The sequence below is a fragment of the Coregonus lavaretus genome (genome assembly GCF_964263955.1).
Source record: "Coregonus lavaretus genome assembly, chromosome: 4".
NCBI lineage: Eukaryota > Metazoa > Chordata > Actinopteri > Salmoniformes > Salmonidae > Coregonus > Coregonus lavaretus.
The window spans coordinates 78686924-78703520 of NC_139991.1; the positions used below are offsets into that span (position 1 = coordinate 78686924).

Consider the following 16597-nt stretch of genomic DNA (forward strand, 5'->3'; position numbering starts at 1 on the left):
AATGCAGAGGTTTTATCATCTACTCCGGTCTGAAAATGTGGACACAATCAGAATGAGGACAAGATCAGGACAAAGAACACATGTTAGAACCAGGTATAAACGGGGCTTCAGAGTAGGGATGATTATAACATAGTTATCGGTCACATTAGTCGCATGGCATCTTACAAATTATTTTATACAATGGAACAGTGTTGTGGTGCATTAGGAGTGCCTGGCCCTCTGGCGAAGCAGGTGATCTGACCTCATTAGGTGAAGTGTTGTTAATTCATACACACCCTACCCTGTGGTGTTCCACACACACACGCCTCCCTCTGTCTGTCTGCATCTACGTGTTCTGTAATGATTAACCACTTTTCTTCCTTCACGCTCGTCTCTTTCACCTCTCAACATCAATGTGCTTCTCATTCTGGACACACAGGAAGAGACACAGGAACACACACAGGAATAGGCACATAGACACAGGAAGAGACACAGAGACACAGGAATAGACACAGGAAGAGACACAGGAAGAGACATAGAGACACAGGAAGAGACACAGGAAGAAACACAGGAAGTGGCACAGAGACACAGGAAGAGACACAGAGACACAGGAATAGACACAGGAAGAGACACAGGAAGAGACACAGTAAGAAACACAGGAAGAGACACAGGAAGAGACACAGGAAGAAACACAGGAAGAGACACGGGAAGAAACACAGGAAGAGACACAGGAAGAAACACAGGAAGAGACACAGGAAGAGACACAGGAAGAAACACAGGAAGAGACACAGGAAGAAACACAGGAAGAGACACGGGAAGAAACACAGGAAGAGACACGGGAAGAAACACAGGAAGAGACACAGGGAATCACAACACCACTATGGAGGGATGAGGACCTAGCTCGCAGCTCAACCTCACAGGATTCACTACTGGATTCAGGCTGTAAGAACGTGAGTTATAAATGTACTGTATATGTGTTGTTGGTAAACAAATAATGAATCGACTAGTGTTCGTATTCTTGCCATAATCAAATGCTTCTCATTTGCATGTGTTTGAGTGGGACAAGTCTGTCTGTAAAAGTTTAGACAAAGACGTGATTTCATAACTTGTCTCATAAATGATGTGAATATCATGAGGGTTACTCATGTTGTCATGGTAGAGACTATGCACTTACTGGGAGCAGACAGACAGACAGACAGACAGGCAGGCAGGCAGGCAGGCAGGCAGGCAGGCAGGCAGGCAGGCAGGCAGGCAGGCAGGCAGGCAGACAGGCAGACAGACAGGCAGGCAGGCAGGCAGGCAGGCAGGCAGGCAGGCAGGCAGGCAGGCAGGCAGGCAGGCAGGCAGGCAGGCAGGCAGGCAGACCAGTATAACCCCCCTCCGGCAACGTGTTATTAAGAGCTCACAGGATTGGATGTTTCTAACAGCGTTCGGTTCAAATGCTATTTTAAATCATTGCAAATACTTTCTCTGGACTTGCACAAAGGAACCAATAGAATACCTGCAAAAGTGCAAACCACACCCATCTGGCACGCCAGGTAGGCTAAAGCAAATGCTCAAACCTTTTGAAAGATTTCAAATAGTATTTGAACCCAGGTCTGGTTTCAGACATCTCATTCAACCCCTCCGTCACTGGGAGGGTGGACACTGTCTGTGGTCGCTGTCCAAACCATAGGAGACTACAGGGACAATTCATTTCTGTTTAAAGGACTGCTGTTGACTCTGGAATGTTGACATTAGCTCTCTGCTGAGAGGACGCACAGACTCCGAGACCACACAACCCATGGTTAGAACCCACAGGTTCAGGCACGATGTGACAGAGCCAGGCCACTCCCTCTGAAGTAGTCTACCGACTGAGGCAAGTATGAAATCTCTCAGCAGAGAGAATATTTAGAGAAATAGAGAGATAAAAGAGAGAGAAAGAGAGTTAAGAGGCTTCGTCTGCGTTAGTTAACGTGTTTACTGGGTTGCTCTATTCATTCTGTTTAAGCACGGTCTGACTGACTGCCTGTCCGATTGACTGTATCACTGGCAGCTATTAGCTTTTAAAAATACTTTCGATTCCTTTCCAACAACACGAACAGGTTTAGACAGAGAGGGGAGGCATTAGGATGCTGTTTTGTATCCTAAGTGGCACCGTATTCCCTATAAAGTGCGTAGGTCTGGTCCAAGGTAGTGCACTATAGAGGGAATAGCGTGCAAGTTGAGACAGTCTCAACTATCAGAATGCTGTCTGACACAACAACATTACTTTGACCAACTAGAATAATAGAGATGATTTCTGATGTGGAAACATGTTACAATGAAAGGCAGATATCGAAGGATGTGTGACTATTGTTAACGTGTTCACTGGGTTATTAACAAAGTTAATATATTTCCTTGCAGGTGACTATCGGGTTTGAATCCATGACTCCATGATGAGTACACATGTAGTTACGGGAGACGGGCGAGTGCTGTCAAGGTATGTCACTACTGTGTTTTACTGACTCTGTTGATTATTCCATGATGGTGTAATACGTGAAGGTCAAATTCCATTTGAGGTTCGTACAGAAGTCTCAGAATTCAAAGACCAAAGCGTGATACTGTCTATACATAACTAGGGTTAGGTGCACTATAAACAAAGGAGAGTTATGCTTTCAGTTTTCATATATTTCAGCTGCTTAGATCCAATCTGACATCTTAGATGTTATTCCAGAATGTTATGTCATTCTTACAATTCACTATTAAACATACACAGTAAAATTGCAAGAGTTAATTCAAATCCTAAGGAGTCAAATGTAACACTATTTTGGGGTTTATAAGGTCCCACACTTATTTTTGTTTGTTAAAACTACTCTGGTCATGGCGTTGATATTTTTGGAGTTAAACGACACTAAATTAAGTAAATATCCAACTCTCAGAGAGTTGCTTAATTTTAACTCCAATTGCCATTTTACTATTTTCAGTGTTGTTTTTAATCAACTCCCATTTTACATTTCTCTGTGTTGTTTTGAATGAACAAATAACTCCAACAGAGTACATTTCTCTGTGTTGTTTTGAATGAACAAATAACTCCGACAGAGTACGTTTCTCTGTCAGTTTATGTCCTTTGAGTTATAAGGGTGCAAAGCCTTGTTTGAATATTTGTTAATGTGTCACATAAGGGTGGATTGCAATGTGATATCCAATCTCTGTCAGAAGCCAACCTGCAGGACAATATCTAGTACTTTTAGATCACTCACAACTTGCAGTTTAAATGCCTGTCACCATGTACACTGGGGCATGTATCTCACTAATGGTTATTATAAATCCAGCCACTTACAGATTGGATAAGTTTAGATTTTATTTTTTTTATCTTTGAATGTTTTTGATCTAATGCTACACAATGTACATGTAAAAACACAGATATTGAAACAAACAATTTAAAAAGAAATCAACCTGCAACAGAGCATGCTGGGAAATATGACAATGAGGCCCCTCCCACATCTGTGGATAACTCCATAGATTTAACTCCCTGTCTTTGGTTACTCTTAATGCAGTTAAAAGTACTCCATCCCAATTAACTCCAGTTATCAACTCCAAGTAGAGTCAATTTAACCCACATTTTCTTAACACTGATTCCAACTATCCTTGATCTCCATTGTTGTTTCTTTCAGGGCTGAGTTCTTTTCATTGCTGAACACGTACAACTGTTTTCTAAAAGATAAGACACAGCAGCATCTTAACTTCTATGAGGTAGGTTGACCCTCGCTGCTCCAGTGATTATATTATTTTATTTATTTGCATCAAAGAAAACAAGTGATAAAAACACATAAAAATTAACTATTTACTAATCAAATCAATTTTCGAAATCAAACTTCTGCTGTTTACATTTTAGTCAAAGTTTAATTTATTCGCACCAAAGAAAACTAAGTGATAAACAACAATACAGATAAAAACAAATAAATACAATAAACGGTGTGAGGTGTGGTTGGAAGCCCAAGTGCTGATATGAAAACCACAACACAAAAAAACGTAAAAGGTTTGTGACAACAGATAACACCTACTAATTATAATAATTAATAATAATAATAATAATAATAATAATAATAATAATAATAATAATAATAATAATAATAATAATTGGTCATTTAGCAGACGCTCTTATCCAGAGCGACTTACAGGAGCAATTAGGGTTAAGTGCCTTGCTCAAGGGCACATCGACAGATTTTTCACCTAGTCGGCTCGGGGATTAGAACCAGCGACCTTTCGGTTACTGGCACAACGCTCTTAACCACTAAGCTACCTGCCGCCCTACATTTATAATTTATACATTATAAATGTATAAATTAATTGATCAGTAATCACACACAAAAAAAGTTTAAATGTGTATGTGTGCATGTCTGTGTGCATGTGAGTGCTAGGCTATATGGAGGAGATTACTGAGTGGTTCAACAGGCTGACCCCCAGTCTTCGCTTGAAGTTGTTGAGGGATGATGATGTTTTGGCAATGTGAAGATAAGAATTCCAGAGTTTGGTACCTCTGTATCTGATAGAGAATTGACTATGTGAGGTGCAGCAGTGGGGAGGGTGAAGGTTATCGCAGTGTCTTGTGTTATATAGATGGATTTCAGAATTAACCTGGATGAATCCATTGAAGGGTTTAGGTAAACTGTCTGGGAGGTGTGAGTATTTGTAGATGAAAGTGCATAATTGCCGTACATTGATGTCGTAAATAGACAAGATATTGAGTTTCTTAAACAAAGGTGCAGATGAAGCCAGGTAATTAGAGGAGGTGGCTAGTCTTGAAAATGTATTTTGTATGATGAGTAATTTGTGTAGGTAGGATTCATATGTACAGGCCCAGACAATATCACAGTAAATGAGATATGGGTAAATTAAGCTACAGTATAGAGTTAGGAAGCCTGATGAACCAAGCCACTCATCTTTCTGATGATACCAACACATTTCATCACTTTGCTACAGACAAATTGAATATGATCTTTCCAGGATAACTTTTCATCGATTAGAACTCAGAGGAATCTAGTGGATTTGACTTGTTCCATTTAATTCCCACCAACTGAGAGTCTGGCTCTTTTTTTTAAGCAATATTTGTTATTCTTACTAGTGAATACAATAAAGTTGATGTTTCTTGTTTCTCTGAAACCATTCAAAAAATGAGTTGGCTTCATTAATTAGTATATAAAAATGGTGTGATAAAATAAAATTGGTATCATCAGCAAAGACAATGGGAAGTACAGTAGAAGACACAGCAGCAAGGTCATTGATATAGATTAGGAATAACAAAGGTCCAATTATCAAACCCTGTGGACCCACAGGATATCTTGGTCCTGGTAGATGCACAGCTATTTGCATAAACAAATGGTTCTGTATCATAAACATAACTACAGTGCATTCGGAAAGTATTCAGACCCCTTTACTTTTTTCACATTTTGGTACGTTACAGCCTTATTCTAAAATTGATTAAATTGTTTATTTTCCTCATCAATCTACAAACAATACCCCATAATGACAAAGCAAAAACAGGTTTTTAGAATTTTCTGCTAATTTATAAATAAATTAAAACTAAAATATCACATTTACATAAGTATTCAGACCCTTTACTCAGCACTTTGTTAAAGTATATTTGGCAGAGATTACAGCCTCAAGCGTTCTTGGGTATGACACTACAAGCTTGGCACACCTGTATTTGGGGAGTTTTTCCCATTCTTCTCTGCAGATCCTCCAGGTCTCTCCAGAGATGTTAGATCGGGTTCAAGACCGGGATCTGGCTGGGCCAATCAAGGACATTCAGAGACATGTCCCGAAGCCACTCCTGCGTTGTCTTGGCTGTGTGCTTAGGGTCGTTGTCCTGTTGGAAGGTGAACCTTCACCCCAGTCTGAGGTCCTGAGCACTCTTGAGCTGTCACGGTTCAGACAGACGACCAGAGGACCACAATTGCGTCACACCAGAAAGTTTATTAAACTTAAGGGAAAAGGGAAGTAGGGAGTGAATGAAGGCTCCAGGGGTAACAGGGATCCCGTCCAATGTGCTGGGTCTGTGCCCCCCCCAGTGGCAGCGATGCGTCCTATGAAGCCGGTGGTGGGTGGTCCAGAAGTCCTGGGGGGGGGAGACACAGACACAACAGGGCGGAATGAAACAAGGCAGCAGTACAGTTCAAGGGAAATCCAAAATACGTAGTAGCAAGGCAGAAGGCTGGTCAGAGTTACCGGGATTGAAGAGTAGTCAGGAGTCGTAATGGCAGAAGCAGGTCTGGATCTCCTGAGGCAGAAGAGTATCCAAAAAACAGGCAGGTCCGGGGTCACAAAACCAGGGTGAGCCAGAAGCGCGAGCAACCAGGTTCCGGGTGTGAGCTTTGCAGACGATCTGACACCGGAGAGCTGAAAGACAGGGCCTTAAATACTGGGAGAGGTAGTGGGTAATGCAGCGCAGCTGGCAGAGTAATTAGAGCAGAGCAGAGCAGGGACAGGTGGAGCTAGTTAGGCTGAGTAGAGAGAGTGGTGAGCAGAGTGGAAGAAAATTAAGGTGGTAACCCGGTGGAGTGAGAGGCCCATGACAGAACCCCCCCCCCAAGGGACGGCCCCAGAAGTCCCAAGAGCAACACCACGCCGGGCGGGAGGAGGGGAGCCGGAGGAGGGCTAGAACTCCTCCGAACGGTCCGAGTGAACGTCCTCATCCTCGGAGGAAGCCGGAGGGCCGTGGTCGGGAGATGGGACAGGTCCCGAGACAGGATCAGGCACAGGACAGGAAGCCGAGCGGGCAGGACGGTTAGGGACCCCTCTGGGGCGGCCCCTACGGATTGCAGGTTGATCAGGATGCCGTTGGTGGAAAGCGGTGATGAGAGTCCTATCCACAATCCGACTAGCTGGCACCCAGGTCCTTTCCTCAGGTCCATAGCCCTCCCAGTCAATGAGGTACTGGAGACCCCTACCCCTCCGTCTGGACCGAAGCAGGCGGCGGACGGTGTAAACCAGACCACCATCGACGAGCCGTGGAGGAGGAGGACCAGGCGCAGCAGGGACCAGCGGACTCTCATGGATGGGCTTAATCTTAGACACATGGAAAGTGGGGTGCACCCTCAGGGAATTAGGCAGTTGGAGCCGGACAGCAGTTGGGCTAATCACTCTTATGATAGGGAATGGGCCAATGAACCGAGGTGCCAGCTTCTGCGACTCCACCCTGAGTGGCAGGTTCTTCGATGACAACCACACCCTTTGACCAACATGGTAGGTGGGAGCAGGAATTCTCCGACGGTTGGCCCCGGTAGTGTAGCTGGCAACGGATCTGAGGAGTGTGGCTCGGGCTTGTGACCAGGTGCGGCGACATCGACGGGCAAAAGCAAGTGCAGATGGGCAAGTAACCTCCTCTTCCTGGCTGGCAAATAGAGGAGGCTGGTATCCATAAACACATTGGAAAGGGGACATACCGATGGCAGAGCAGGTCAGAGAATTGTGTGCGTACTCCACCCATGTCAATTGCTGCGACCAGGAGTGGGGGTTGCGTGAAGTCATGCATCGCAGTGCCTTCTCGAGCTCCTGATTAGCCCGCTCTGACTGCCCATTGGATTGGGGATGGAATCCGGAAGTCAGACTGACTGTGGCTCCCAGCAGGTGACAGAACTCCTTCCAAAAAGCGGAGGAGAATTGTGGACCACGGTCAGAAACTACATCCTTTGGCAGTCCGTGGATCCGGAAGACGTGTTCCAGGACCACCTGGGCGGTCTCCTTGGCGGTTGGGAGCTTGGGGAGGGGAATGAAGTGTGCCATCTTGCTGAAACGGTCAACGATGGTGAGAATGACGGTCATGCCACTTGAAGGGGGCAGCCCCGTGACAAAGTCAAGGGCGATGTGAGACCAGGGACGTCTGGGCACAGGCAGGGGCTGCAGCAATCCGGCTGGGGGCTGGCAGGACGACTTGTGTTGGTTGCAGATGGGGCAGGCTTGGACGAATTCCCGTACATCCTTCCTCAGAGAGGGCCACCAGAACCTCTGGGCGAGCAGGTTGTAAGTGCGGGTGGAGCCAGGGTGACAAGCTAGGTGGGAGTCATGTCCCCACTGAACGACCTGGGACCTCAGGTCTTCGGGGACAAAAAGGCGGTCAGCTGGGCAAGTGCTGGGACCTGGCTGGTTACGGAGAGCCTCCAGCACCTGTTCCTCAACAGCCCAGGTCAGAGCTGCAACGATGCAGGGACTTGGCAGAATCGACACAGGGTCCTTGGAGGGGGTGTCATCCTTCTGGAATTGACGGGAGAGGGCGTCTGGCTTGGTGTTGCGTGATCCAGGCCGGTATGACAGAGTGAAATTAAACCTGGTGAAGAACAGGGCCCAGCGGGACTGCCTGGAGTTCAACCGTTTGGCCGTGCGGATGTACTCCAAGTTCTTATGATCGGTCCAAACGAGAAATGGAATGGTGGACCCCTCCAGCCAGTGACGCCACTCCTCCAAGGCAAGCTTCACAGCCAGCAGCTCACGGTTCCCTATGTCGTAATTGCACTCAGAGGGGGACAACCGACGTGAGAAAAAGGCACAGGGATGGAGCTTCCTATCCTCCGCAGCCCACTGAGAAATCACAGCACCAACTCCCACATCCGAGGCGTCCACCTCCACAATGAATTGCCGGTCCACATCAGGCATCTGGAGGATGGGAGCGGAGGTGAACCTCACCTTGAGGGTACTGAAGGCCTTGTCGGCTGCTGGGGTCCAGGTGAAGGGTTGCTTGGTGCTGGTTAGAGCAGTGAGAGGGGCAGCAACGGTACTGTAGTTCCGGATAAACTTCCTATAGAAGTTAGCAAACCCCAGAAACTGTTGCAGCTTCTTTCTGTTCTCCGGAACTGGCCATGAAGTGACTGCTGATACTTTGGCAGGATCCATTTGGATACTTCCCTCTGCCACTATGTACCCCAGGAAGGCCACTGTCTTGACGTGAAACTCACATTTCTCTGCCTTGGCGTAGAGGGAATTCTCCAGAAGACGATGAAGGACTTGCTGGACATGGCGGGTGTGTTCAGACAGGTTTCTGGAGTAGATTAAGATGTCATCCAGGTAAACGAAGACAAACTTGTTTAACATGTCCCGCAGTACATCATTCACTAGAGCCTGGAACACAGCAGGAGCATTGGTGAGGCCAAAAGGCATAACCAGATACTCGTAGTGGCCTGTTGGTGTATTGAATGCGGTTTTCCATTCATCTCCCTCCCGGATCCGCACTAGGTGGTAAGCGTTTCTGAGATCCAACTTGGTAAAAACAGTGGCTCCCTGGAGCAACTCAAAAGCAGAGGTGAGCAGAGGCAGAGGGTAACGGTTTTTCACTGTGATGTCGTTGAGTCCCCTGTAGTCGATGCAGGGGCGAAGAGATCCGTCCTTCTTCCCCACAAAGAAGAAGCCAGCACCAGCAGGAGATGAAGATGAACGGATTAATCCTGCGGACAGAGAGCCATTGATGTAGTCCTCCATGGACTTTCTTTCAGGAGCAGACAACGAATAAAGACGACCCTTTGGAGGAGCTGTTCCAGGGAGGAGGTCGATGGCACAGTCGTACGGTCGGTGAGGGGGCAGAGATGTGGCTCTTGCTTTGTTAAACACCTCTCTGAGACCATGGTAGCATTCTGGGACATTGGAGAGGTCAGGAGCGGAGTTAGTAGGTACTGGCCGAGGGGGTAGTGCGGCAGCAAGCAGGCAGGTTCGGTGGCAGTCCTCTCCCCACTCCCTGATCACCCCGGTCACCCAGTCGAGCTGAGGGTTGTGCCGGCGGAGCCATGGGTAACCCAGGATGAGGGGTTGGCCTGGAGAGGGGAGCAGGTGAAACTGGATAGTTTCTTGATGGTTTCCGGACAGACCCATCGAGACCGGGGCCGTGACATGAGTGACCGATCCGAGTAAGTGTCCGTCCAGTGCCCGGGCAGGAATAGGAGGTGTCAAACGGAGGTTCTCCAGTCCCAGTTGGCGTGCCAGCTTGATGTCCATTATGTTGGCTTCGGCGCCAGAATCCACCAGAGCAGCCAGGGTGTGAGTTGAGTCAGAGAGGCGGAGGTGAACTTGCAGCAGGGGTTTGCGGTCGGAGGACTGGATGGTCATTGAACTCAACCGGACTCCCCCTATGCCCGGTGAGCTTCGGCCCTTTAAAGGGCAGGTTACCACACGATGTCCATCACCTCCACAATAGAGGCAGAGGTTTGAGGTGAAGCGGCGCTGGCGCTCTGCAGGAGTGAGAGAGGCTCGCCCAATCTCCATAGGCTCAGACTGATCAAGCTGACCTGGGTGAGTGGCAGTAGATGACAGGAGCCCAGTCGGATCTCTCCGAATGCCGGTAGTAGGTGGACCCTGGCGCCCCCTCTCACGACGACGGGTCTGTATCCTTCTGTCGATCCTGACAGTCAGTGCGATGGCTTCATCAAGAGTGGAAGGCAGTTCATGGGAGACCAACTCGTCCTTGATATAGTCAGCCAAACTATGGAAGAACGCGTCCACCAACGATGGTGTGTTCCAAGAACTTCGTCTAGCCAGGGTTCGGAAGTCGATGGAATGGTCTGCGACTGTACGTCTGCCTTGTCGAATACTGAACAGTTCACGAGACGCCTCTGCGGTGGGTGAATCCAGGTCAAACACCTTCAGCATCTCCTCAGCAAACAGGTCGAAGGTTGCACATGCGGGGGTTTGACGTTCGAACTCTGCTGTTCCCCAGAGTCGAGCTCGGCCCGTCAGGTGAGTGATGGCATACCCAACTTTAGCCCCCTCCGTGGCGAAGGTCCTTGGCTGCAAGGAGAACTGAAGTCGGCAGCTAGTCAGGAATGGCCGGACCTGGGTTGAATCGCCGTTGAACCGCTCGGGGTTTCCAATCTTGGGTTCCGGAGCAGCGGCTGCAATGACCGGGGCAGGTAACTCGGGGGCAGGGCTGGTGGGCAGACTGGCTGGGGTAAGGTTGGTGAGGAGTTGAATGATCATGGCGAGTTGTTGTTGCTGCTGCTGGAACTGCTGCTCATGCTCATCGGTTTCCATGTCGGGGAAAGTGTGCGCTGAGTCCATAATGGTCAGATCGTACTGTCACGGTTCAGACAGACGACCAGAGGACCACAATTGCGTCACACCAGAAAGTTTATTAAACTTAAGGGAAAAGGGAAGTAGGGAGTGAATGAAGGCTCCAGGGGTAACAGGGATCCCGTCCAATGTGCTGGGTCTGTGCCCCCCCCAGTGGCAGCGATGCGTCCTATGAAGCCGGTGGTGGGTGGTCCAGAAGTCCTGGGGGGGGGAGACACAGACACAACAGGGCGGAATGAAACAAGGCAGCAGTACAGTTCAAGGGAAATCCAAAATACGTAGTAGCAAGGCAGAAGGCTGGTCAGAGTTACCGGGATTGAAGAGTAGTCAGGAGTCGTAATGGCAGAAGCAGGTCTGGATCTCCTGAGGCAGAAGAGTATCCAAAAAACAGGCAGGTCCGGGGTCACAAAACCAGGGTGAGCCAGAAGCGCGAGCAACCAGGTTCCGGGTGTGAGCTTTGCAGACGATCTGACACCGGAGAGCTGAAAGACAGGGCCTTAAATACTGGGAGAGGTAGTGGGTAATGCAGCGCAGCTGGCAGAGTAATTAGAGCAGAGCAGAGCAGGGACAGGTGGAGCTAGTTAGGCTGAGTAGAGAGAGTGGTGAGCAGAGTGGAAGAAAATTAAGGTGGTAACCCGGTGGAGTGAGAGGCCCATGACATGAGCAGGTTTTCATCAAGGATCTCTCTGTACTTTGCTCCGTTCATCTTTCCCTCGATCCTGACTAGTCTCCCAGTCCCTGCCACTGAAAAACATCCCCATAGCATGATGCTGCCACCACCATGCTTCACCGTAGGGATGGTGCCAGGTTTCCTCCAGACGTGACACTTGGCATTCAGGCCAAAGAGTTCAATCTTGCTTTCATCAGACCAGAGAATCTTGTTTCTCATGGTCTGAGAGTCTTTAGGTGCCTTTTGGCAAACTCCAAGCGGGCTGTCATGTGCCTTTTACTGAGGAGTGGCTTCCGTCTGGCCACTCTACCATAAAGGCCTGATTGGTGGAGTGCTGCAGAGATGGTTGTTTTTCTGGAAGTTTCTCCCATCTCCACAGAGGAACTCTGGAGCTCTGTGAGAGTGGCCATCGGGTTCTTGGTCACCTCCCTGACCAAGGACCTTCTCCCCCGATTGCTCAGTTTAGCCGGGCGGCCAGCTCTAGGAAGAGTCTTGGTGGTTCCAAACTTCTGCCATTTAAGAATGATGGAGGCCACTGTGATCTTGGGGATCTTCAATGCTGCAGAACATTTTTGGTACCCTTCCCCAGATCTGTGCCTCGACACAATCCTGTCTCTGAGCTCTACGGACAATTCCTTCGACCTCATGGCGTGGTTTTTGCTCTGACATGCACTGTCAACTGTGGGACCTTATATAGACAGGTGTGTGCCTTTCCAAATCATGTCCAATCAATTGAATTTACCACAGGTGGACTCCAATCAAGTTGTAGAAACATCTCAAGGATGATCAATCGAAACAGGATGCACCTGAGCTCAATTTTGAGTCTCATAGCAAATGATCTGAATACTTATGTAAATAAGGTATTTCAGTTTTTTATTTTTAATAAATTTGCAAAAATCTATAAAAGCCCATTTTTGCTTTGTCCTTATCGGGTATTGTGTGTAGATTGATGAAGGGAAAAAATAATTTAATCAATTTTAGAATAAGGCTGTAACGTCACAAAATGTGGAAAAAGGGAAGTGCTCTTAATACTTTCCGAATGCACTGTATATAGTCAATTACATGTATAATTATGAAAACCGTAATAATGCAATTTGGAAAGTAATATTTCATGATCAACCCTATCAAACGCTTTGGATAAATCTACAAAGATGCCAAAACCGTTTTCATTGTTGTTAAGGACTGCAAAGATTTTATCCACAAGTTGCAAGAGCCATATCTGTGGAGAAGTTTTTATGAAAACCATATTGGTGCTCATATAGAATACAGTGTTGAAACCATATTGGTGCCCATATAGAATACAGTGCTGAAACCATATTGGTGCTCATATAGAATACAGTGTTGAAACCATATTGGTGCCCATATAGAATACAGTGCTGAAACCATATTGGTGCTCATATAGAATACAGTGTTGGAACCATATTGGTGTTCATATAGAATACAGTGCTGAAACCATATTGGTGCTCATATAGAATACAGTGTTGAAACCATATTGGTGCTCATATAGAATACAGTGTTGAAACCATATTGGTGCTCATATAGAATACAGTGCTGAAACCATATTGGTGCTCATATAGAATACAGTGTTGAAACCATATTGGTGCTCATATAGAATACAGTGTTGGAACCATATTGGTGTTCATATAGAATACAGTGCTGAAACCATATTGGTGCTCATATAGAATACAGTGTTGAAACCATATTGGTGCTCATATAGAATACAGTGTTGAAACCATATTGGTGCTCATATAGAATACAGTGTTGAAACCATATTGGTGCTCATATAGAATACAGTGTTGAAACCATATTGGTGCTCATATAGAATACAGTGTTGAAACCATATTGGTGCTCATATAGAATACAGTGTTGAAACCATATTGGTGCTCATATAGAATACAGTGTTGAAACCATATTGGTGCTCATATAGAATACAGTGTTGAAACCATATTGGTGCTCATTTAGAATACAGTGTTGAAACCATATTGGTGCTCATATAGAATACAGTGTTGAAACCATATTGGTGCTCATGTAGAATACAGTGTTGGAACCATATTGGTGCTCAAATAGAATACAGTGTTGATTGAAATGTTTCAACTTTCTCTTATATACCAATTCTTCTAGGATTTTAGTAAAACATGGAAGTACAGATATTGGGCGATAATTTGTAAAAGATCTTGGATCCCCAGATTTATAGAGGGGGATAACTTTGGCAAATTTCATATCTTTAGGAACAATACCGGTTTGCATTGATTTGGTGAAGATATACATTAGAGGCTCGGTGATCGATGAAGACACTGATTTCACCAAAGAGGCACCAATCACATCATAACCTGCTGCTGATACCTTTAAGTTACCAATGACCTCCATCACCTCCATCACATCAGGAGGATCAAACTGAAGCAGAGAAGGGAAATGTCCCTTAATAATAATCCAAGGGATTTCCATCAGTTCTCTCTATTTTATTTGACAGAGAGGAACCCACATTCACAAAATAAGTTATAAAATTCATATGAAATAACATCAGGATCCCTACAGGTCTTATTTCCAACAGTATATTTAGATGGATAGTTATAGATGGGATAGTTATAGATGGGATAGTTATAGATGGGATAGTTATAGATGGGATAGTTATAGATGGGATAGTTATAGATGGGGATAGTTATAGATGGGATAGTTATAGATGGGATAGTTATAGATGGGATAGTTATAGATGGGGATAGTTATAGATGGGATAGTTATAGATGGGATAGTTATAGATGGGATAGTTATAGATGGGATAGTTATAGATGGGGATAGTTATAGATGGGATTGTTATAGATGGGGATAGTTATAGATGGGATAGTTATAGATGGGATAGTTATAGATGGGATAGTTATAGATGGGATAGTTATAGATGGGATAGTTATAGATGGGATAGTTATAGATGGGATAGTTATAGATGGGATAGTTGGAGATGGATAGTTATAGATGGGATAGTTATAGATGGGATAGTTATAGATGGGATAGTTGGAGATGGGATAGTTGGAGATGGGATAGTTGGAGATGGGATAGTTGGAGATGGGATAGTTGGAGATGGGATAGTTGGAGATGGGATAGTTGGAGATGGGATAGTTGGAGATGGGATAGTTGGAGATGGATAGTTGGAGATGGGGATAGTTGGAGATGGGATAGTTGGAGATGGGATAGTTGGAGATGGGATAGTTGGAGATGGGATAGTTATAGATGGGATAGTTATAGATGGGATAGTTATAGATGGGATAGTTGGAGATGGGATAGTTATAGATGGGATAGTTGGAGATGGGATAGTTATAGATGGGATAGTTGGAGATGGGATAGTTGGAGATGGGATAGTTGGAGATGGGATAGTTGGAGATGGGATAGTTGGAGATGGGATAGTTATAGATGGGATAGTTGGAGATGGGATAGTTATAGATGGGATAGTTATAGATGGGATAGTTATAGATGGGATAGTTGGAGATGGGATAGTTGGAGATGGGATAGTTGGAGATGGGATAGTTATAGATGGGATAGTTATAGATGGGATAGTTATAGATGGGATAGTTGGAGATGGGATAGTTGGAGATGGGATAGTTGGAGATGGGATAGTTGGAGATGGGATAGTTGGAGATGGGATAGTTGGAGATGGGATAGTTATAGATGGGATAGTTATAGATGGGATAGTTGGAGATGGGATAGTTGGAGATGGGATAGTTGGAGATGGGATAGTTGGAGATGGGATAGTTGGAGATGGGATAGTTATAGATGGGATAGTTATAGATGGGATAGTTGGAGATGGGATAGTTATAGATGGGATAGTTGGAGATGGGATAGTTATAGATGGGATAGTTGGAGATGGGATAGTTGGAGATGGGATAGTTGGAGATGGGATAGTTGGAGATGGGATAGTTGGAGATGGGATAGTTGGAGATGGGATAGTTATAGATGGGATAGTTATAGATGGGATAGTTGGAGATGGGATAGTTGGAGATGGGATAGTTATAGATGGGATAGTTATAGATGGGATAGTTGGAGATGGGATAGTTGGAGATGGGATAGTTGGAGATGGGATAGTTATAGATGGGATAGTTGGAGATGGGATAGTTGGAGATGGGATAGTTATAGATGGGATAGTTATAGATGGGATAGTTGGAGATGGGATAGTTGGAGATGGGATAGTTGGAGATGGGATAGTTGGAGATGGGATAGTTGGAGATGGGATAGTTATAGATGGGATAGTTATAGATGGGATAGTTATAGATGGGATAGTTATAGATGGGATAGTTGGAGATGGGATAGTTGGAGATGGGATAGTTATAGATGGGATAGTTATAGATGGGATAGTTGGAGATGGGATAGTTGGAGATGGGATAGTTGGAGATGGGATAGTTGGAGATGGGATAGTTGGAGATGGGATAGTTGGAGATGGGATAGTTGGAGATGGGATAGTTGGAGATGGGATAGTTGGAGATGGGATAGTTATAGATGGGATAGTTATAGATGGGATAGTTGGAGATGGGATAGTTGGAGATGGGATAGTTATAGATGGGATAGTTGGAGATGGGATAGTTGGAGATGGGATAGTTGGAGATGGGATAGTTGGAGATGGGATAGTTATAGATGGGATAGTTATAGATGGGATAGTTGGAGATGGGATAGTTATAGATGGGATAGTTATAGATGGGATAGTTATAGATGGGATAGTTGGAGATGGGATAGTTGGAGATGGGATAGTTGGAGATGGGATAGTTGGAGATGGGATAGTTGGAGATGGGATAGTTATAGATGGGATAGTTGGAGATGGGATAGTTGGAGATGGGATAGTTGGAGATGGGATAGTTATAGATGGGATAGTTATAGATGGGATAGTTATAGATGGGATAGTTATAGATGGGATAGTTGGAGATGGGATAGTTATAGATGGGATAGTTGGAGATG

The 16597-nt window shown here is 45.6% G+C and overlaps 1 protein-coding gene across 4 annotated transcripts in view; it reads left to right on the top strand.

Annotated features, from left to right (window-relative positions):
* Positions 1 to 341: 341 nt before the first annotated feature.
* LOC311127203 (ras association domain-containing protein 6-like) overlaps positions 342 to 16597 on the top strand; it is a 49125-nt gene continuing 32869 nt past the window's right edge. For 2 of the 4 annotated variants that reach the window (XM_084158997.1, XM_084158999.1), the window contains exons 1-3: positions 342 to 929; positions 2365 to 2440; positions 3615 to 3693. In XM_084158997.1, the coding sequence (XP_084015123.1) occupies positions 2394 to 2440; positions 3615 to 3693 (126 nt within the window). In that variant the 5' untranslated portion in view covers positions 342 to 929; positions 2365 to 2393. Of the gene's footprint in view, positions 930 to 1617; positions 1838 to 2364; positions 2441 to 3614; positions 3694 to 16597 lie in introns of those variants that run through there. The other 2 variants (XM_084158996.1, XM_084158998.1) reach the window with 1 other exon arrangement.